This window comes from Coturnix japonica, chromosome 9 (genome assembly GCF_054131305.1).
Source record: "Coturnix japonica strain WE chromosome 9, WE-NBRP24, whole genome shotgun sequence".
Classification (NCBI taxonomy): Eukaryota; Metazoa; Chordata; class Aves; order Galliformes; family Phasianidae; genus Coturnix; species Coturnix japonica.
In genome coordinates, this window is record NC_140671.1 from 2153723 (window position 1) to 2175707 (window position 21985).

The 21985-nt window shown below is 44.2% G+C and overlaps 2 protein-coding genes across 34 annotated transcripts in view; both read right to left on the reverse strand.

The window, feature by feature from the left end:
- Window positions 1–2627: 2627 nt before the first annotated feature.
- On the reverse strand, window positions 2628–10867 carry NOC4L (nucleolar complex associated 4 homolog). Of its 4 annotated transcripts, none has more exons than XM_085509416.1 (15): window positions 10729–10867; window positions 9413–9533; window positions 9201–9307; window positions 8908–9015; window positions 8429–8578; window positions 8191–8290; window positions 7996–8030; window positions 7847–7897; window positions 7586–7697; window positions 7379–7439; window positions 6718–6828; window positions 5236–5399; window positions 4980–5062; window positions 3983–4096; window positions 2628–3676 (listed from the first exon to the last, which is right to left on the reverse strand). In XM_085509416.1, exons 3-15 carry the CDS (start codon window positions 9270–9272, stop codon window positions 3560–3562), a joined length of 1278 nt encoding a protein of 425 aa, XP_085365542.1. In that variant the 5' UTR covers window positions 9273–9307; window positions 9413–9533; window positions 10729–10867; the 3' UTR covers window positions 2628–3559. The 4 variants fall into 4 exon arrangements, with proteins under 4 accessions (XP_085365542.1, XP_085365541.1, XP_085365540.1 ...); XM_085509415.1 differs by having other exon boundaries at window positions 10656–10794; XM_085509414.1 differs by lacking the exon at window positions 10729–10867 and adding an exon at window positions 9610–9721.
- Window positions 9776–21985, reverse strand: part of EP400 (E1A binding protein p400) — a 42342-nt gene continuing 30132 nt past the window's right edge. For 8 of the 30 annotated variants that reach the window (XM_085509402.1, XM_085509398.1, XM_085509397.1 and 5 more), the window contains 19 exons: window positions 21847–21891; window positions 21585–21738; window positions 21044–21285; window positions 20342–20515; window positions 20050–20097; window positions 18905–19041; window positions 18310–18366; window positions 18131–18209; window positions 17367–17567; window positions 16331–16376; window positions 16118–16227; window positions 15323–15527; window positions 14678–14841; window positions 14135–14341; window positions 13641–13836; window positions 12969–13099; window positions 12518–12685; window positions 11701–11778; window positions 9776–11477 (listed from right to left, as the gene is read on the reverse strand). In XM_085509402.1, the coding sequence (XP_085365528.1) occupies window positions 11205–11477; window positions 11701–11778; window positions 12518–12685; window positions 12969–13099; window positions 13641–13836; window positions 14135–14341; window positions 14678–14841; window positions 15323–15527; window positions 16118–16227; window positions 16331–16376; window positions 17367–17567; window positions 18131–18209; window positions 18310–18366; window positions 18905–19041; window positions 20050–20097; window positions 20342–20515; window positions 21044–21285; window positions 21585–21738; window positions 21847–21891 (2715 nt within the window). In that variant the 3' untranslated portion in view covers window positions 9776–11204. Of the gene's footprint in view, window positions 11478–11700; window positions 11779–12517; window positions 12686–12968; window positions 13100–13640; window positions 13837–14134; window positions 14342–14677; window positions 14842–15322; window positions 15528–16117; window positions 16228–16330; window positions 16377–17366; window positions 17568–18130; window positions 18210–18309; window positions 18367–18904; window positions 19042–20049; window positions 20098–20341; window positions 20516–21043; window positions 21286–21584; window positions 21739–21846; window positions 21892–21985 lie in introns of those variants that run through there. The other 22 variants (XM_085509409.1, XM_085509408.1, XM_085509407.1 and 19 more) reach the window with 14 other exon arrangements.

The window sequence follows — 21985 nt, forward strand, 5'->3', positions numbered from 1 at the left end:
TATGAGGCGTTCTATGAGGGATAAAGACATAGCTCCTACTGGTGGCTGAGATTCAGCTCATCCTCTTCCCCCAACACATCTTGCTCCCTGCAGTAACAGGCTGCCAGGGCCACGGCCTCAGGCATAACTTACCAATGACAGCAGCACCCCCAAGAAGGAGGACCTGGAGCTGCAGCCTCCCACTCTTGGGCACAGAAATTGGAGAGGATTTTTGCTGGCAAAAAATGATCCCTGCTGTACAAAACCATGAAATTTATTTCAAAAGCTTGAAATAAAGAGTTTTACTTAAAAATCAAGCCGTAAGTCTGCGGTACGCTGTGAGAGAATGAAAGCTCTCATCAATATTTATACTTAGCTCCACAAAGAACACAGGAGCTCATTTACTAAATATCTTTGAGAAACCAAGCCTTCAGCCAGACACAGGCCAGGGGAAGCATTTTAGCCAGGCAGGATGCTTCAGGAACCGTCTTAACAAGGAAAAGCTCCACAGGAGAGCAGCAGTTCTCAAACTGCCTCACAAGTGATGCACCAAGTGCAGGACACGGGGCTCTGGGAGAGGATGCAGCAGCAGGGGATCTGTCTGCAGATCCACTCCAGCTCCTGTTGGCTTCAGTGAGGCTTGGAGCCGCCCCATGGAAATGTCAGATATCATTAATACATCAAACACAAGATCAGTGTATGGCAGCCCTTGGATCCAGCCAAACACAGCTAATGGAAGCCAGTCCATGCGGCTCCACGGTGCATAACCAGCAGTCATCCCATGGCCTGCCCACAAGCCCAGGTGGGTCACGTACTGCATCAACAGGTAGAGACCTGGCTCCTCATCACTTCAAGATCGTGAGACCAAAGGCCTTCCGTGTGGGAGCTGCAGTTTTCATCATCAAGCCTGTTTCCAGCACAGCAGCACATGGCAACTCCTGTGTCCTGCTGCAGTAACTGAAATGTAAATCCTCACTCTCCCAACCTGCAGGAAACTGATAGAGGCAGAAGGCAGGTGATGATTCATTCACTTGCTATCTCAGAGCCCAACGCTCCTTCCCCAAGAGCAGCACAGATCACACCTTGCCACCCACCTAAACGTTTGATAAAAGTTAAATACAACTACCTGTGATTGATGCCTCTCCTCACATATGCACTCCAGCCACAATCTGGATAATGTGTAGCGTTATTAAAGCATCAATTATCTCCAGCACAAGTGGAGCTACATTAGCAGGACTGCAGTCTGTTCATTTTGATAAGGTTTTCTCTGTTCGTTTATCAACAGAACGGGGACACAGCAGGGCAGGGATCCTGCAGGGTTTACCTCTGCTGGGATGGAGTTGACACTCGCATCCTCCCTAAGTGCACTGTCAACAGCAGCACGCTGATTGAGAGGGTTTCTTTCTGAGTACTTGTGAGCCTGTGGGTCCAGCCCTCTTGAAGCTAAAGCAGTTTGTCAGCTCACTGTCCAGCCCCTGTACACTGCAGCAGCCCCTAACCCTCCAACCCACCCAGAGGTCCATGGAGCAGAGGAGGGCTCCCATTTGGCTAAGAAGACACTTCCAAATACCCACCAGGGATGTCCAAATGTATGGTGTGAAATGCTACTTTACAGGCAGATCTAATTTCTTAGGAGGCCACTGCCAGCCTACAGCCAAGCCTTCCTATGTCCCCCCGTGCTGGAAGAGGACAGGCGTGAGCACTGACTGCCCTGAGTAGACAGCCCTGTATTCAGACCAGGTCTGCACCAATCTCCAGCTGCATTTGCACTTTTCCATCTTTTTACAGTCACTTCCCTCCATCCATCAACGAGTATCTTAAAAGTAAAAATCTAAGCTGATTAACGCTAACACCACGGTCACCTGGACCTTAAACTCACACGATAAATCTCACCATGCTCTTGACGAGCTGCATTACCTTCTACCTTTGGGCTAGAATGACTTTAAATGGCTTTTAAATGAATGAAAGCTCGGAGAAGCAAACCAAGGGCAGTCTGCTGCGAACTAGAGACCTTATCGCTGTCCTCTGGTGGGGGAATAAGGCAGTGCCAGGGCAGGGAGGCAGCCTACGTCAATGTTTAGATAAAACAACCCTTTCTGCTCACTGAAATAACAGCAACAAAAAACAAAACACAACAGCTCCGTCTCCCTCCCTACATCTGATAACAATCAAATAATAACAGGAGTGACTTACGCGCTCTCTGCCTGGTACTTCAGTCTGGCCTTCCAGTTAATACACGCTATGATTAAAGCATCTATAATCTGCAGTCCGTGGAGACCTGTAGAGCACAGCAGCAGCGGGTGTGCAGCCTGATAAGGGTTGTTCACTCTGCGCAGATGAAACTTTCAATATTTATAACTGCTGATTTTTTTTTATCCCAATGCCTCCTATTGAGGGGAAGAGGGTGAAAGTTTAAAGATAAAAGCTTGTTGAAGGACCAGGTGGAATGTTTTCCCAAGGACAGGCACAGGGTTACAGCTCTCTCTTCTAAAGGGAAAGTTTAAGGACATTGCTTGGGGATGTGCAGCATCAGAGACTGGGGATGAAGCCTTTGGAATTATGTAAAGGCCAGCCAGGGTTTCAGCTGTGAACTCCTCTGAGAAAGAGCTTAACCCTTCTTCCAGATACACGAACCCAAGAAAACTTCCTCATTTTCCATATCGTGTATTAAAAAAGAACCCCAGAACCCCCATAACATCAGTACTGTGGAAGATACGAATGACATTGTCCATCAGTAATTTCAGCAAAACAAAAAGATGCAGAGAAAGTCAGTGAAAATAATTAGAAAACAGAATCCTGAGTGAGTTGATCTGCATTCTTAACAAGGAGTTCACTTCAGGCCAAGGCACAGCACTTAACAACATGGAAAACACTATCAGAAGGAATTTCTGCAGGACCTCTGAAACCATATGAGAAATCCAAATTAACAAAGCCATTCCAGTATCAGTGGGGTAGTTAAAACTTAACTAGCGCCTGCATACACACCGGCCACAGCTTCTGCAAAGCCTGCAGTTTGTGGGCAAAATTACATTAAGCTGCTTATCATTCTGAAGCAAAAAATCAAGGATTAAACTACTTTCCAGTGCACATCAGTTGGCCGCCCTACGCACTCACCACCACTATGCTCATTTCCAAAGCTCATGAGTATTTTGAATTAAGAATGATGTTTACAGTTATGCACTGAGGTCACTCACTACACAATGGTTGCTATAGGAAATGAACACATCTGAAACACAGAATCAATACCACCCAACCCCTCAGACCCTCTGAATGGCAGCAGGGTCATTGATCTCAGCCAGCACCAGCAGCTTTGGAAAAAAGGGCTGAGATCCCAACAATGAACAAGTCCAGAAAACAATACTGTGAGGGAAAACCCCTCCAAAACATCATTCACAAAGAAAAAAAGTCTGTATGTGGATACTGGAAAAGGTCCCTGAAGAGGGCTGCTCCTTCCGAAGGCAGTCCAGTTTTCACCTCTTAAAGAGATATTTCAAAGGCAGAATTGTCCAGCAAAACATGTGAGTTTTGTGCAGGTCCTGAAGGTCCGTCAGCTGTGCAGATGTGTTTTTAAGAGATGGCATCAATCTAAAGCAAAGTGCTCTGCAAGGATATCGTTTTTCTTCCCAAACAAACCTCGCGCTTGCACGAACTCCAGTGGCACTTTAGCAGATGTTTTCTTTATTTCTTTATCAAAAAGCTACAAAAAGAGAAAATATTGACAAAATTCAGTACAATCCCCTTACTGTGGCTGATACCAACACTCACCCTAACACAATAAAATATACAGTAAACCTTTTAAATGCAATACAGTCCTGCCACTACTGCTGCCAAATGCTCCACCATTTAACAGACATTTTCCCCTTTCCCCTGGCTGTAAGCAACCAAAAGTCCATCCAGCTCCTTCCTCAGCAGCAAGGCTGATCAACAGGACAGGGCTGTTGCAATCAGGAAGCAGTCTCCCTTCCTCTGGTTATAGTCATTCCCAAAAGCACAGCAATACTACCTCAGAAGCTGAGAGCTCCAAGAGCCCCGATATGTCATCCTCTATTTCAGACAGCGACTGATTGAGGATAGCAGCTGCCTGGGCCACATCTGGGTAATAATGGTTTTGTAGAGACTGCAAGATAAGGAGGAGAAAGTTTAATGAGCACACGGTAACACACATCCACCTGGCTTTATGCACAGGTATCCTAACAAACCCCTTGGTTATGAACATTAATTCTGGCAAAGGAGGCAAGTCTGCTGTACTGCGTTATTACACAGCTTAAAGACATACAGTAAAATCTGTATGTCTTGAAGCATTAGCCACATTTAAGACATAATTAAAGCACCCTTCCACCAGGTTCACATTCAGCCCAAGACAGATGGATTCCTCCACTGGCTGTAGCTACTGCAGCACACACCTCAACTCTGCCACCTCCCAGAGCCCCACTGCTGCATCTGAGCTCCTGCTCTCTCCTGCAACACCCACCTTGCAGTGTTTAAATGGGAAGTGATAATCCTGCCACTAAGGTCACCAGGAGCAACTCAACTAATTTTAGCTTCCATACACCATCCTATGAATGTTCCATGTTAAGAGTGAACACTGCAATCTTCATCATTTTAGAAGTCATTTGTACAGGATGACCCATCTGTACTCAAGTTCCATCAATGCTCAGCGTGCTCTTCTCTCCCCTCCAAAGCAAGTAGAAAGCCCCATACATTTGCCACTATTTACTCTTTCAGCTCTTAACAGCCCACTTTCCAGCTGCATGGCCAGATGTGCTCTCACAAGACTCGTGCTAATTAGCAGGCACTAGTTCTCATGTGTTTAAAATCCTCTGCCTCTTACACTAAGGATGGAAAATGATGTGAAGAGCCAGAAATTCATCTCATTTGCAAGATGTGTCTGTCAGAAGGTTCATGGAAGTGATAGTGCTGGCTGCCAAGCTGTGTCATGTAAGCAGCAAGGGTGGGAGAAGGCTGTACCATACACAGATGTGCCTTGTTAGATGACATACCTGAAGCTCCCAGAGCGAGCTCTCCAAAGCCCTGCTCTCAGATGGCTCCTCCTGCTCCATAATATACGGATCTTCTGACAAATCTAAGGGAAGAGACACAGAGCTAATACCTCCTGCAATGTCCATGACACCAGAGGGAACCCAGGGACCCAGAGCAACCCAACACACTCAGGATCTGGGGCCAGGATCTCTCCAGGGATCCTGCTCTTCATGCTGCCTAAAGGTGTAACTCACAAGTCCCCCCTTTCCCTCTTACCTTGTGGCCCATTAGGTCTGTGCATCAGCACTTTGCAGGCCGGGTGCCTCCGAAAGAGATTACAGATGAAAGGAATGACCATGAGCAGAGCCTCGGGAGGAGCAGTGAGGGCCAGCCGGGACAGGCGCTTTATGAATGCTGCCGCCAGGTACGCTGGCAAGTGACTGTGGGGAAGGAAGAAGACACCAGAATGTCAAGAGTTCCAGCAAGTGAACCAACAGACATCAACCCAAACAGCACATCAGGCTAAGAACCAGTGGGATTCCTCAGCTTTTTGGACTATGAAATGAAAAGGAACCGTACAGCTACGAATTGTGATTTCAGGCAGTTACGTGGGGTCTTGTGTGCTGTCTGGAACAAATTTTGGGGCATTTCCATTCAGCCCATGAATAATCTCACATCAGTTTGTGATTGAACCCAGGCACACAGCACTACTCCAGACACTTGCTGTAGCCAAGCACAGCTCTTGTACGTGGCCATTCACACTGCTGTCTTTATTCAGTCATTTTATAAGCTTCAGAGTGCTCAGCCAGGCAACCTTAATTGTATTTTTCTAATGTAGTTCTGTGGGTTTAATTAATACACGTGCCATGGTGTTAAATTTATGTAATACTTGCAGGACTAGAGCAAGCGGTGCAGCTGGTAATGGGAACATAAAGCTGCTGTCACGTAAATGTGCAGAATAGTTCTCTTTTATGGTAGAAATGCAGGTTTTTAACAGCAATCAGCTCGTGTAGATACATTCTTCAGGTCAGCAGAGCTGGGATGAGCTGACAATTTCCAGCCACTCATCCCACAGCCCCAGGGCTCCCTACACCTGCAAGGCTCAGCCAAGCCGCCCCAAGGTACAACCATCTGCCTCGTCTTGTTACTCTCTCCAGAGAATACTATGAGCACCAGGGGGGCGATATTAAATATCACGCACTGAGCATTACTCTTGCTTTATTTTACAACACATTATGGCAACTCTATGACCAGCTGCATATCTAGTTTATTCCCTGGGCATGATGAATTGACAGCATCAAGACAGAGCGTCAAATGCTTTATATTTCAATATTACACGTCTGCAAAAAGGTCATCAATTTATCAACAGATTTATGATACTGCGTCTATAAAAAACCTGCAAATGTTCCTTTTCCATATTCATAAAGATGGAGAGAAAAATCATCACTTTCAGCCAAACTGGAATACAGATCAAAATACATCCATAATGATTTGCCGATCAAACTCAGATAATTAACTGCAGTTTTAGTCTGTGAAACCAGACAGATGCGTGGCGCATCTTCAGAGACATCACATGAAGAATTACAGCACTGCAGTAACACTCTTAGATTCAGTTTTCTCAATAAGAAAACAAACTTAATTCAGCGAGCACAATGACTACATTAAATCCAGACACGGGAGACTGTTGAAGAATGGACTCTGGCCAAATGAAAAGTAGCAGCAAAATGTATGTACATATATAGTGAAGGTTCTACTTACGATGAAGACAAAAACAGATCAGCCAAATGGAAGAAGCGGGCTCGGTACTTCACGTGGTAAATGGAAGGGTCCAGGAGGCTGTAGAGCTTTTTGTAAAAGTCAGGGTATTCCCTATTGAGAAGGCAGGAAGGAAAAAGACAACATCCTTTGCTGATTAGTGATGTACAACAGGACCACACTGTGTCTACAAATGCTTCTAAGAGTTCTTCATAAACCACCCCAGATCACTGCTGTGTTGTGAGTGCCTGACGAGCTGCCTTTGGCTTGCCCCCACAGCCACCACTTGAAATAAAGCTGTAAGGTGAACTTCTGGCTGGTGCAGCGCCCAGCTGTTCTGGAGATGTGAAAACACATCCACTGACTGCAAATGGCACAGGATCCAAAGACTACAGCTCTGCTACACCGTCAGATCAATGGAAATTGATTTCCAAGAGCTGAGCAACCACTGTCTGGAGAAGAAGGTATTGAGGCTCAGCTCAGCTGAAAAAGAGGTCAAACTATCAGAAGAGCTCAGCATCCAAACAGCTGAGCTGCTTGGGCAGAGCTGGGCTTCCTAATGGCCAAAGCCTGAAGATGTGGAGAATTCTTTTGAGTTCTGTTTATGTGAAGATGTAGATGCAGACACTCGTGTCCCTTTACACAGTGTGCTCCTTTTACTTACAGATTATGCTGATGAATCAGAATAAATAATCCATTTAAGGCTAGAAGACTAATTGCTCCACCTGTAAGAAAGCATGCATCTATCAATACAATAGATAGATAAAATGATCAGCTACGACCTATTTCATTATTAAACCTTCCTGGAAGTAGCACAAAACCAACAGTGTCTGTAAGTAGACACAAAGACTAAAAGCCCATCTTCACTCACCTACTCCATAGGCCGCTGTCAAGAAGTCGATCATGAGAGTGGGCTCGTTCATGTGAGGCAGGATGGAGTCATGCAGAATAACAAGAACTTTTTTGTAAAGGCCACTGGGAAGCTGTGAAGAACAAAGCAATACAGTCAGACCATCACAATGAGAAGAACCTACCAGGGATCCTACCAGGAGGATCACATAAAGGATGGCTGCAGCCTCTCAGGATTAGCAACTGGAAAGCAATGTGGATCAGCAGCAGAAGTACCACTCACCTGGTGCTTCAGAAAAGTGAGCCACATCCTTTCAAACGCCTGCCTGTGTGCCTTAAAACAGAATTGCAGGTAGTGAGATAAAGACATGGGGTAGATGAAGATCTGTTTCCAGTAGAAAACAGAGCTCTTAACAGGACAAGAACATTTACCTGCAGCCTCGACACCTTCCATTCCTCCCGGTCATCTGAGAAGGTAAAGGAGAGATGGACGTTGAAATGGATGTTAAAAATAAAAACAATGATTTGTTTTCAGTCCTTTGAGCCAATCCCAGTTATTACAAATACCCCCATAAAACTGAAAGAGTGCAAAAACACTCAGATAAGAAGCAAAAAAAGTTTACTAACCTTGTTTTACCATAAACTTGACCATGTCACGCTCCTTGTTTGGCATGTTAATGGGGGAAATGAGGGAAAATACGTTCTGCTGGTAAAACGGCAGCGGCCTCTGAAATAGACACAAAGCAAAGGAACTCCTGCTTCCAAAGTGGTTCCACATACCAGTGGTTCCTCCCCGCTTCACAACCAAGGTGTGTGTGCTTCAGGGCAGCAATTCATCCAGACCCACCCCAGCACAACTCCTCACCTCCTTTATCTTCTGCATCACGTGCCCAATGCTCTCAGTGACCGCCTTCATCACGAAGTACCGAACGTCGTCGTACTCCATGTATTCTTGGAAGCGAGAGATGAGCAGGGAAGCATCCTCGTGGATGGGAATTAAGCCATTAACAACCACCTAGAAAGAGGTTGGTGAACAAAAGCAAGTCGGTTTCTCGCCATGCTGGAGCAGACAGCTGGGAGAGCTGAGGGCAACCCCTGTCTGGTGTCCAACCCACATCCCTCACATCACAGACACCGTAACTGAGAAATGATGTGGCTGAGCTGGGGTCAGCACCTTCCCGCTTATCTCACCCAAAAATCAGAGCTGATACTTAGAAATACACAAGAATCCAGCCGGGCCCCTCACAAGGCAGCACTCTACAGGTGTTTCCAGCTCTAGAGCCCTCAGCCCTCTTCTCCATCCCCATCTCCTTACCCGAATATCAGCCCTGCAGTGCAGCTCACCTTCAGGAGATGACGAGGAAAAGCGAAGCTGCCCTTCCACTGCTCCGCCACCAGCGGGCATTCCGCCTCCAGCTCCACGAACTTCATCAGGGTGCATAGAGCCGATTCCTTTAAAACGACCATTAGAAAAAGCGCTCAGCTGGAGCAGCAGGGAGGTGCTCGGGCACAGAGGGGCTGCTCGGTGCAGGAACAACGAGCATTGCATGCAGGTGGATGCAATTCCCCATCAGAGCAGGAGGGCGTACAGAGCCCCTGCAGCATCCCCACCGTCCTGCAGCAGCCCTGCTTCTCACCTTGACCTGGAAGGATTCATGTCCCAGCAGCTCATTCATGCTCTCCACGCAGTCATTGTAGCGGTGTCTCATCCATATCTTGTACTTCTCCTCGGCGCTGTAGTTCCCTGCTTGGGAAAGGAGCGGCGCTGACGCTCCCACCCCCCCGGCCGCGTGTCCGGCCCTATTCCCGGCCATCCTGTGCCCCATCCCCGGCCCCATTCCCCACTCACCGCTCAGTGCATCCTCCTCTGCAGGCAGATCGCCGACCCACAGCTCTCCCCTCCGCAGCAGCGCAGCGAACAGCCGGCGGCACGTCCGGGATGCGCTCAGCACGTCCTGCTCCTCCTTGGCCTGCGGAACAGCGATACCGTGAGTGATTGTTTGATACCGTGAGTGATGCCCCGAGTGCCGCCCCCCGTCCCCGCACCGCCAGCAGCTCCAGGATCTCGAAGACACGGTTGGCGTTACCGCGGTCTCCCAGCACGGCCTCCAGGCTGGCAGCCAGCACCGAGCCGGCCATGCTGCTGTCGGGGAGCTCCGCCTACAGCGGGGCCGGAACACGGCGGAGGAAGGAGGAGCGGAACGAGGAGGGGTTACAAAATGTACATTTATTACAGCTGCGATACAGCGCGATTCATCGCGGTGCTGCTGGGCTGGGATGGGCGGCACAGAGACACCCGACGGTATAGGAACAGCATCAGGCAGCGGTACCGGCCCGCATTGAACCAGGCTCCGCTCTGCTCTTAAAGCGAGTTAAAAAGGTCACCGTGAAAAAATAAGTTGAAAACCATCTGGGGAAAGGAATGCTGTAATTCCGGTCTCGTTGTACACGATGTGCAGCAGGGGAAGGTTGATCCATTGAAGCCGTTTCCTCACGCAGTGCTGTTTGCAAACAGTTCTGTTTATGGCAGAAAAGCAAAGCCCACAGCTCTGGGCAGCTCCTTGCTTTCTACATAATAATAAGGCAAACTGAGGGGGGAGGAAGAGGCCACACTCCATTCCCATCCAGAGAACCCACCCAAAGATACATTCATCGTTAGCTTTAGTAAAAGAATAGTACAAAAGTTATTAGCTCTCATCTTTACACAGTCCAAGGACTCCACGTTCCCCTTCACACCTCCCCCCTCCCCAAAAGCTGAGTAGAAAGTACCGAACATCTCAACATGTTGCGAGAGCAGAACAAAACCCAGCGGCTCCAATTGATCCATGGCAGTTCCTTGGCAGCTGCAAAGCCACTGGGCAGCTCATCTACCAACAAAAAGCTACAACTTTAACACACAGCACACAGCATTTACTCAGTTCATGCCTAAAAGATCCATTAAAGTATTGAGGACGAGCGCACGGGGTGGGGGCTTCTGTAAACTGTACACAAAACTACTAACAAACATTTTAAAAGGCTTACAAAAAAAATGGAGAATGAACCTTAGCGGGTTTCGTTTGTCTTTCCTTTCCTTTTTAATTACACATACTTACAGGTTTTCACATTTACTGGCTAAGCTTTCAGGGAGCACTTCAAATGTAAGTTGGACCTTCCAGAGGTATCTACCTGAAGCTAGAACAGCATGCAGCTTTCACAGACGTCACATACTTGGTGTTAACCACACCGGGTGCCTTGAACTGCTTCAGTATTGATACTGAGAGCACATCCAACTGTAGCAAAGAACTGCATGGTCCCACGGGCAGCTTGTGGTACACTAACATAGACGGACGTTACTAACAGTGAGGGCATTTCACCCATTGACTTTTGTGAAGCTGGACATAACTGAAATCTAAGCAATGTTTGCTTTCTCAGGGTTGAATCAGCACAGAGAGCAGCAGCAGGAAGCACCCCGTACAGATTCTGAGTGCTGCAGAGCTGCTAGCACTGAATTGCTGTGAGAGTTTTCACGTCTAAGTGTCACAAAGTCCTTCTGGTAAAAGAAAATAAGAGGTGGTTTCACTTCATTCGGGTGCCTGGAGTAGCTTCTCATTCTGCTTAGCAAACAAGAAACGCTGCATTTCCCTGTTATTGCCTTTGTTAGTTCAGCTTGGTTTAGTAGGTGCCTTTAATCTGACTGTAGGTGTCCTCATTTGGACTTTCGCTTGCTGATTCTGGGCTTCAGATGTTGCTGGTGTCTGGGCTGGGTTTTGTACACCTGGAGCCTGAATCTGGGGAGATGCCGTAGTCACAACTTGCTGCTGTATCAGTTTCTGCTGCACAACCTGAGCAGTAGCGGTGGTTGCAGGAATCACCTGAACCTGCTGCTGACCTGCTGTGGTCTGAGACAGGGTCACGGTTTGGGGTTGAGCTTGGACCTAGACAAGGCAAGAAGACAAGGCAGCCATTAGATTCCTGCTCTGCAGAAGAGGTGTTTAGTCTAAAGAATTTACAGCAACCAGATGTGACCCATTTCTACAGAAGGCCAATGGCCACATCCTTCCAAAACTCTACCCATGCCACATAAAGGGAAAAATCCAGAGAATTCACATACGTGAACCTTCTGTAGGATCAGATTCTGATGCTGCAGGCAGAACCTACCTGTTGGGAAACTGAAACCATCTGCTGAATGTTGGCAACAGTAGCCTGTTGCTGGACGACTTGAGGAAGTTTTGCAACCTTCAGGTGACCATAAAATAAAGAAAGATTTAGTCAAAATAAAACTGCTAACAGCTGCAACATGCCATGCCTATCACAACTGCTAGCAAGAGTCCTTTCCTAAGCTGTGTTTGATGTGAGTTGGTATCTTGGCCTTCTCAGTGGTAGCGCAGCTTTGTAAATAAATTAAATGTAGAACAGCATACTAGAATAGCATGATTAGCTGGGAGGGACAGAGGAAAAGTACATCTCTGAGCTTTAACTGAAATATATTTGTTTCCTCTTAACTATACATAACACTGAAAGAAGCACGGACATTCCAATGGACTACTTTAGCTTTGAAAGACTAAGGCTTCCAGTCCCTCATCCCCTTCCTTTTCCACACTTAGACTGATCTAGTTATGCAGAGAATTAGGGAACCATCAGCTGCTCTTAGCTGCTAGAAATCAGGCCAGGAGGCAGCACCAGAAAACAGGAAGAAATGCAATTTAATTGTCCCTAATAAAAACAGAACGAATCCATCGCTAATAAAAAGGGGTGACATAGTTTACTTCCTCTGATGAGGAAAGGCAAACTTTCCAGCTGGTTTCCCTGACCTGTCAGAAGGCCAGATATTGACCACCAATTAATCTTAGTATTAAGTTAATTCAAACAAATATATAACTGGAATTAATTTGAGCAGGTGCTGAAAAGTTACTACACCTGTTATCTCTAGGATTATCCCTTCACAGCGGTGTTTAGAAGTGTGGAATGGTGTTACCTGTACCTGAATCTGAGCCTGCACTTGCTGGGTTCCACCTGGCTTCTGGGTTTGGGAAATTGGGGTCGTTAAGAACTGAGTTTTAATGGCAGGCTGTGTAGTATAGGTTACTTTTTGTTGCTGCGATGTCTGCTGTTGGGTTTGGACTGTCACCTGCTGAGCATTTATCTACAGAAGGGAAAAGAACATCAGTGACTGCAAAATACGTATGCCAAAGAACAGGTACATAACTCATGAGATTAATTACATTTTATCATTGAAGCAAATAAAAAATACCCAAAGGAAAGTAGGAAATCGCAAACAGATATTAATAGTCCTTCACTAGATATAGTTGGTACCTACTTATAAGAAATATTAACTGACTGCCTAGGAGTGCCACCACAATCCAGAGCTAAAGCTTTGCAACCACAGAAACAACAGGAAAGTCAGTGGGAAGACAAACTGTGAGTACCTTTTGCTGCACAGTAGCTTGACCCTGTGCAACCTGGGGCTGGATAGCTTTCTGCTGCTGTGCTGCTTGATGATGCTTGAGTTTCAGAAGCTGCTGGACATGCAGTGGCTGGGCAACTACAGTCTGACCTCCTGAAAATTATAAATATGGTTACAACTGTGAGTTCTCATTTATTGCTTTGTCCCAACAGCTTGCAAACACAGACTGTGCTTTTACAGGCTTATACATCTACATAGCTTTGAGCACTAATGAGCCACTGATTTTAATAAGACTTTAATATGATTTTGACAGTAGAGTTGCACGAGCAAGCTGCACTTGTGTTCTAACAATCATACTTCTACAGGAAAACTTCTGTCTGCACTACAGGAGACAGCTACAAAAGACAAATTCTCCCGTACCAGCTTCATACTTACAAGATGCAATTACTACAGCTTTATTTTCAAAACTGTATCTGCTCTTGTCTACTCACATGCAGACTTCTGGCTTAAGAATGATACTGACCTCCAGATGACATGGAGTAAGCACAGTTTTCTTACCTCATTTTTGGAGTTCAGCCTCCATTGCAGTACTTTATTGAAGTATAAGTCCCACAGGAAGCATTACCTGAGCACCCTACCTTTATGGAAGCAGAATTTAAAACTACATTATATTTTAGCAAGTGTACTGACATACCTGCTGCTTTCTGCGGCTGCCCAATAGCAACACTGATGCCTGCAACAGTAACAGGGAGTGTAGTGACTCCTGCAGATGACACAACAGCAGCTGGAACGGACACCACTGGAGGTTTTGCCAAAGCAACCTGGGCTGCTTGTGGAGTTTGGGCCTGGATCTGTCCTTGTGCTTGAAGCTGGGAAGCAGGAACACGAGTCTAAGCAGTAAGGAATGAAGATTATTGTACCAGCCAAAAAATATTTGCTTCATATAACAGGCGATTAATAAGTGATAGTGGTAAATGTTTCCAAATATGATTTCTCCTTACACTAATACACTTCAGAGATGTGTCAGTTGGTAAATGCTATTAAAGCTATTTGCGTTAGAGGTCTTTCGTACAGCCTAAGTAACACAAAGGGCACTTAAGCGCAAAAATAACCAACATTCAGTTCATTTAAACCAGCAGTGAGAACAAGGTGTCTGCGGCTGTTTTCATGAAGTCAAAGACAACTTACAAGACGGGCAACTTGCAGGTTTGTCACAGTAGTGCCTGTGAGGACCGGACCAGGACGAGGTGCTGTAACAGCAGTGAGTTGTTGAGTTTGCTGTTGCTGCTGCACTTGAACTTGTGCTGCTTGCTGCTGCGCTCCTTGCTGTGTCTGCTGTGCTGCCTGCTGCTGAGGAAGCTGTAGCTTCTGCTTCTGCAACTTGATCAGCTGCTCCTGCAAAAATACAACATTTCCTTCATTTTACATCTTTTATAGGACTACAGGAAAAAGAATGGAGATGGACCTGCAACTCTGAAGAAACACTGCATGCCAAACTTCAGTTAAGATCAAAGAACTGAAGATCAACTCCTGTACACAACAGGTTGTTGGTGGGTAAACAACAGTAAGTACTTCACACCCAGACCTGTAGTTGTAGCACTTCTATTTGAAATGACTATCAGTCTTCCCTGCCCTCATGAAGTTTTTATAGCATCAACTCTGAGGGAGACTCGCATTTCATTCTAGCCCATGAAAATAGGGGACAACACAGCACCAACAATGCTTACTCACCTGTGACAGTTTCCCAACAGTTTTTATTTGAGCTGGAGACTGGGCTTGTGCCTGAGCCTGAATCTGAGGGACCTGCACCTGAGCAGCCTGCTGCTGCTGTTGCCTCAAAAGCTGGAAGTGAGCAGGAGTGATTGTTTTGCCAGAGAGCTGGACTGTTGGTGTCGCTGTGAAAGGAAAAGCAAGAAAATTAAATGCTCTGAGGACACTCAACATTGAATTTAATTCTTTCATTTCACCTGGGAAGCCAAGTGGCTAAAGAATGTTCTGCTGCAATACAGTTTGTGGGTTAACTGTAGACAGCAACCTACTTAGCATAAACACAATGGAAAAATAATAAAATATATATTCCTTTCTTCATAACAGTTTATAGTTGTGATGCTCAATTTTAATATTTTACTGCTTGATTGCTAACAATCTTTTTTAATCATAACCCCTTCAGGCTAAGCAATTCTCTACTGTAACACTTTGTCCAGAATTACTCACCAATAAAGAAAAGTAATCTCAGAACCGACAATCAGTAAGTTATGAATCAAATCACTTTTAACTGTGCAGCCAAAGCCAGACTCTCAATACTGTGCGGTTCAAGCAAACTTCAGGAACTCTGTAGGAACCCTAAGGAACAACCCCTAAGCATACAATTATTACCTGGCGTAACTTGAGTCACCAGTGATCTTGTCTGGGTCTGCACAGGTGTTAAGTTGGTCGTTACCACAGCTGATGCTGTCACTGATGTTACTGCACGAACTCCCTGTGTAGATGCTATGGTCACCAGCTCTGAGGAGGCTGCAGGTGCTGCTGCTGCTCGCTGCTGGGTGTGCACCACTTGTGCAGCTGCAGTGCCTCCCGAAGTCTGAAGAGGAACACAGTCAGAGTCATTGCTCCACACAGTCTTTGCATCCCACATAAAGCTGTGAGCTTTCTGGATATAGATGATACAGTTTTAGAAATGGACATAAAAAAAATAAAGCAAAAATGTCCTAACAAATCCTAATAAATCTGTCTGAATATGTCTCATAGTTGGTATCTTGTTAAATCTTTGCCAGACGTGCTGATCACCAAACCCTTCACTACACAAGTTTGTTTGACTAGCTATCATTTTTTGCTTCACCTTCTATAGTCTTACGACCTTAAAATAAAGATCACAATTATCTGAGCATGAAATATTAGAGGTTAATAATTATTCTGACATCATCTGTTTCCTAAGATAACACTTTTTAAAATGGTTTACAGTTAAGCACTGTCTCTTAGGTACTTTATTCTGATAATCTGTCCCAGTTTGTGCTGCTATTCTGCTAAGGGAGAGGAGCTGATACAGAGTCACAAGACACATGAAGTTGATAATGAGAGGAATTTCTGATAACTAATTCAGGGAACAGATCCATCAATAAGATGCACAAACAAAATGAACCCAGAGATACAACTAGCATGCAGTCTACTCACAGTCAGTGTTCCAGGTATAACAGGTGAAGCCAGACGTTTATTGATGGGCTGAAAGGTAGCTGCAGGGACTCCAGCAACAGTATTCACTATGACATTCCCACTCACTGTAGCTGAAAGCAAAAATCAGGATTAAACGTAATATTGTTTAAAAAAAAAAAGAATGAAAATCTTATGTCTTATCATCTCCAATGCCCAATTGTAAAGTCTTCTTACCAGTCTGCATACTTGTCCCCGTGACTGCTGTTTTGATTGTGCCTGCCTATTGAGAAGACAATTGAGATAACTTCAGAAAACAATAAAAGAAAACTGAATATAGCTCTTATGCTGCTATGCTGTTTAACACAGTGCCGTATTCTAGAACTGACAACTCAAGAAAGAGACAATAAAATGCAGAGATAGTTCTAAGACTTGCTTTCATTTTGCATATCAATAGTAACTTCTGGGTAGGTTAGGATGCTGCCATGTTGACGAGCAGTTGGATACCAGTCAGGTGTTGGGTAAGTACCAGACATTTCGCATCCTTGTCAGCTGAAGAAAGGAGCGAGGTATTATTCTGGCACACACAGATAACCTCTCACACATTAACATCACTGAGTGCTGGGAGATACACAGCACTGTATCAGGACAGAGCCCTGTCTCTGGTAAAGCTATACTATTCTGGCCCTTCAGCAAGCATTAAAATCACTGCTGCCTGAGCACATTAGTAAGTAAACTGGACTGGCTCTAAAATACAAGAGCCTTCAACCTGTTCTAAGATTGACTAATACAGACTATGTTTAAAGAAGCCATGAAAGCTTTACAATAACACAGCTAATTGTAGTCCTATAGGATACAAGATTACACTTTCTCAGCAAATATTAATTTACTCAAAGCTTTGGTTTTTAACCTACTTAAACAGAACAGCTGTTACAGCTACAGTGTCTTCTCTGAGTTCTTTCGATAAACAGTGTTAAATACTAAACTGAAAATGCAAGGTATCTGTACAGAAAATATAGCATTCTGATGTGGAAAAATACTAACACCTATTATTACAGTAATTATACTAAGAGTTTTTAATCAGTGAATAAAAAAAAGGTGCTCAGCACACTCAGGAGAGAGAGAGAGAAAGAGAAGAAAAAAGAAATGCCTTTATTTTACTACACTGACTTAAAATTCTTACTTTCTAAAGCAAGTAAAAGCACGGAGATGTAGTACACAGAAAAGAAGAACTGAAGTTACTACATCAGACACCAAGTCCTCCCTTTCTTACCAATACTGCTGTGTTGGCCACAGTAGTTACTGCAGTCTGCACTACTGCCTGTGGCTGCTGAACTACCTGTGCCTGAGGCTGTGGCTGTGGTTGGGCCTGTGCTTGCTGGACAGCTGGCTGTTGAGCTTGCTGCTGGCCGGCTTGCTGCTGTTGAGACTGTGGGCCTGCCTGCTGCTGTGCCCTCTGCTGTTCAGCCAAAGCCTAGGAAATCAAAGCAGGAATTTCACGGTTGTCAAACTAGTGCCTGAATTAATCAGGATGTATTTAATACAGAACAATAAATTAATTCCAAGCATATGTGCAGACACGGCCTTTGAGTCTGACTTCCACGTAACACATGTAACTGGTTATGAGATGAAACTAGTTTCAAACTACCAGCTGCAATCTAAATGTTATACAGCTCAGAGCTGAACAGAACAAGCAATTTACCATCTTAAAAGCAAGGACAAGCACCTCTTACTGAATAGCTTAAGAAGGGAGGAAATGAAACAATCAAGGATAAAATAAGACAATTCAATGGTTTTACCAGATTTTAGATTTTTTTAAAACCTCTTCCAAAATGCTGCTTATGAGCACAAGGTATCAGTGTCACATGCAGGCCCAAGGTCCCACTTTGGACCTCGTGTAAACGCTACTAAATAAACACTTTGCTGCAACGCAACCAATGTACCAGCAAACTTCTCCCAGAAATCAGATTTTCTTCATGCTTCCTATGTTTATTTTTATTACAGCAGACATACATGTAAGTGAAATGGAGTTCGCACCTTTTTCTCTTTTGCAATACGTTCTGCACGCAGGGATGCAACTTGAATTGGAGGAAGTGGCTTGTCGTAGTTGATTCCACTAGAAACAGCGATAAGACAGAGCATGCAGTAGTCAAACAACTGATTTCTTCATTTTCTTAGAAGAATAAAAGTAAAGAAGAGCTTTTAAGAGTGCCCACCTTTCTGCGAGAACAGATGCGTGCTTGGGATTCTTCTGGAATGGATTCATGCCAAGTCTGAAATGGAGCAAAAATTTATTACTGAAGGCAGAAAAACACTTTTAAAAGAGCATTTAATGTCATGTTGTAGAGATGACTCTGTGGTTGCGGTGAATTTTCCATGATACTCCCATCAGCACTGGGGCCTGCATAAAGATGAACCTTTTAAGAGATGGGGAGTAAATGATAAATGAATACGTGTTAAGTTACAGCAGTAACTTTTGCGCACACACAGAAAAATAACATGTAACTAAATGGCACAGACATCAGAACGTTCACAACACAGGTAAATGGAAGCCTAGTTTATAAACGAAATGTTAAAAAAATAGCATAACTCTTAATCATGTATGTGAACAAATCCATGCAGAGAGTAGAAGCCAACCCAACCATGTGAAGTGTGAAGACATTCCAAGAACAGGCCAGAAGACGAAGAAAGAACAGAAAAACTGAACAGCAGTTTGAAAGAGATGAAAAATCTCCCATTTGGGAGAGCAACTCAGAGCAGAGAATCCAGGAAACAGGAGGTGACAGGTTGGAACATCCCAGTTAAACTCACAGAGGTTTGATAGGTGGACTTCTTTTCCCTGCAATCATTTTCATCATCTCAAAATGATTAGTATAAAGCTGCGTGTGGGTGGCACCTTCATCCTGAGCGTAGATCTGATTCGTACGAAGCGGGCGACTGTTTTTAGTCTAAAAAACGAAAAGAAGCAGACTTTTAATGGCAAACATACCCACCCAGCATTCTGTCTATGTACAAACACATGGTGCGCTTGTAGATTATTTAAAAACCAACTCCAACATATCTATCACAGACTGGTTTCTGCCTCGTGTCATTGATAACTTACTGTTACACAAAATTCTATGGGAAATGTATAAAGAAAGAGCAAAACAAGGAGCAGTTCTCACGGTCACACTGGCATCAGCGCTTGGGGACATACAAAGTGGCAAACTAATTTGAGAAAGAATCTTTGCTTTAAGTTTAGATTTCGCAAGTGTAATTCAGTACTCAAACCATTAGTTTACAGTTATGCATAGCGCACACGTCAGAGAGTAACACCATCACTGCACTGCTCTCCCAACAAAGCTATGTTAACATCCAGCACAGCATGCCATCCTAATTGTTGGCTCCTCCTAAGCAGAAGCTGCCAGTCAGGGACAAACCTGCTTAGCGGTCAGAGAATGGGGCTACAGTCAGCAGTTCTATATTCCCTACCTAGTTCTGTCACTAAGCTGCAGGACGGTTTGGAAGACGATGTTTATGATCATGGAATTCATTTTTGTTTCTGCAGAGTATTACAACCCTCATTTAAAAAAGGTGCTTCAAGCATTAAACTCCCTATGTGTCTGTGATCCGCTCAGACCCCAGTATGAAGTTACATCCTCACACATCTTAAGTACCATAACAATGATCAGGATAAGTAACATGGTGGTTGTCAGGTGGAAAAATGCCTACTACAGTTAAAGTGAAATGAAAGATTTCTTGCATGACATAAAAAAATTAATCTAGCAAATCCAAAAAGCTGAAGTCTGGTGTCAATCCACTGTGTCAACAAAGAAAGGAAAAATAAATTTGGAATTTTAATTGATGTTTGAGAACTCAACACTGAACATGGATCTCGTATGAAGTATCTGCCCACCTCCATTGCTGCTAAATACCACAGTGTCTAGATTTGATTTTGAAAGAATACCAATGCACACCTTATAAATACTTTTTGTCTTCTTTTTAGGATTAGCTTCGTACATTAGCTGTAAAATAAGAAGGAAAGTTAGATGATCTTTTGTGGAAGATTTTGTTCAGGTGCTTTTTCTTTTCAAAGAAATCATATAAAATAAGTGGAAATCCTGATGAGGATAATTTTATAATCTTTTAACGTTATTTATTTACACTGTTGAAACATTTAACAAAAAAAAAAAAAGCGTTTACGAAGATATGGAAAAAATACTCTACAAACTTAACGTAATAAAGACGCATCACTCTAAATAAACTCACCTTTCCTTCCTCCCTTGGGATAATGACATTTTCGTATCTGTTTCGGCACTGTTTTGGTGAGCGATAGACTCTGCTGCATGAGTTAACAACATCACTAACAAGGTCCCAATTGGGAGTGTGTGCTGGCGATACAACAGCAAGATTTAAAGGAAGCTCCAACAGCTGCTTCACTGCCTACAATACATTAAAGGTACAAAAGCTTCAGATCACAAATCATTCCAATCCTTCACACCCACCCTTATCTGCATGCGCCCATCACCATTATTAGAGTGATACAAATAGCTCAGACCTCAGCGCATGTGTTCACCTACGTTCACAGAGAATATATGTGTCATTTTTTTCTAAGCAGATAGGGGTCCAAAAATGCACAGAGAGGGATACAATAGGAACAAGGGAGCTGCCATTCAAGCATTGCTCTCCTCAAAGGTGAGGAAAACTTCAGCTGTGCTATCCAGACTTATCTGGGCCATTACAGTAAGCAGGCTCTAAAACAAAAGTAGGACTTGATCATCCTCAGCCTTTAATTTATCCTTAAAGAAACACAAGTGACACAGAGTTTGCTCTAAGTCAGGTCAGCACAACATCAAACTGACCATTGGGAATTTGAAGTAACCTTCAAGACAGAAAATACTGAGAAGAGCTATTTATGAAATTAGATGGAAAGCGTAGCATGGAACAGCAAAAAGCTGAACATTGTCTGACCTGCAGAAGTGCCCAGTCCTCACTGATCAACCACTCGGGGTTATCCTGCCCAGTCTCAGCAGCTGGTTTCACAAGAGTTGGCAGAGGCTTTGCAAACTGTGTTTGCTGTTTCAATAAGATGTTCTTCTTCTGCTCTTTGCCCTCTCGGCGCATCTTCAACATTCCTGGAGTTGCTCGATCAAAAAGTGAACGTGGAGGAATAACCGTCTCTCCATGACGTTGCTTTTTCTTCCTACCCGCAGCTAAGACAAGATAAAATTATTTGTAAATAGATACTACCATTGTCTGACCTCTTTGTTATGTATAGCTGCAAAATGCTCCTGGATGTACATATATTATTCCACACTACCTCTAAAAGGAATCTGTCAGCAGTGACATTTAGTATGGCCAGAGCCCTAATGATGTAAGGCCATCATAACACACACAGCAGAGAGAAGACTTTTCATCTCAAATCTGCACACTTTGATCATTATGAAGAGGAAGTAAAGATAAAATATATTATAACTTTTAACAACAGAATTTAAGCAGTTTTGACACTTACCAGAAGGATCTGTTTTGTGCCGTTTGCGTTCCTTCCTGACGTACACCGGAGGCAATTTTGATTCTGGAATAGGGGTGGTATCATACATCAGGCACATCACAGAATCAATGTAGATATCGTTGTCATCCTGAGGTGGAGTAGGGGGGGTCCAAAGCTGCAGAGAACGCAAACTTTTTAGTTATGGCCATACTAGTGAAGCACTGATCTTTATGTTTCAAAACTAAGAGGTCTATTTAGGCTGCTGGGTGTTACTGATACTTACTGGCATTATTTCAGTTTGTCCATCTGGACCTTCATAGACATACTCCTACACAGCAAAAAGAGAATGCAATTAAATGACCGTGACTGAACCCCAAAGGAAAAAACATTCTCTAAATAACTTAAGAAATACACAGTTAAGA

What these genes read in the sequence shown, in the direction of transcription:
- NOC4L (XM_085509414.1), bottom strand. Translation starts at nt 9,702, where the DNA reads ATGGCCGGCTCGGTGCTGGCTGCCAGCCTGGAGGCCGTGCTGGGAGAC. An exon ending in GGAAGGTGTCGAGGCTGCAG is followed by an intron (nt 7,898 to 7,995) that starts GTAAATGTTCTT and finishes TTCTGTTTTAAG; the next exon opens with GCACACAGGCAGGCGTTTGA. An exon ending in CAGACCTAATGGGCCACAAG is followed by an intron (nt 5,063 to 5,235) that starts GTAAGAGGGAAA and finishes CTCTTCCCTTAG; the next exon opens with ATTTGTCAGAAGATCCGTAT.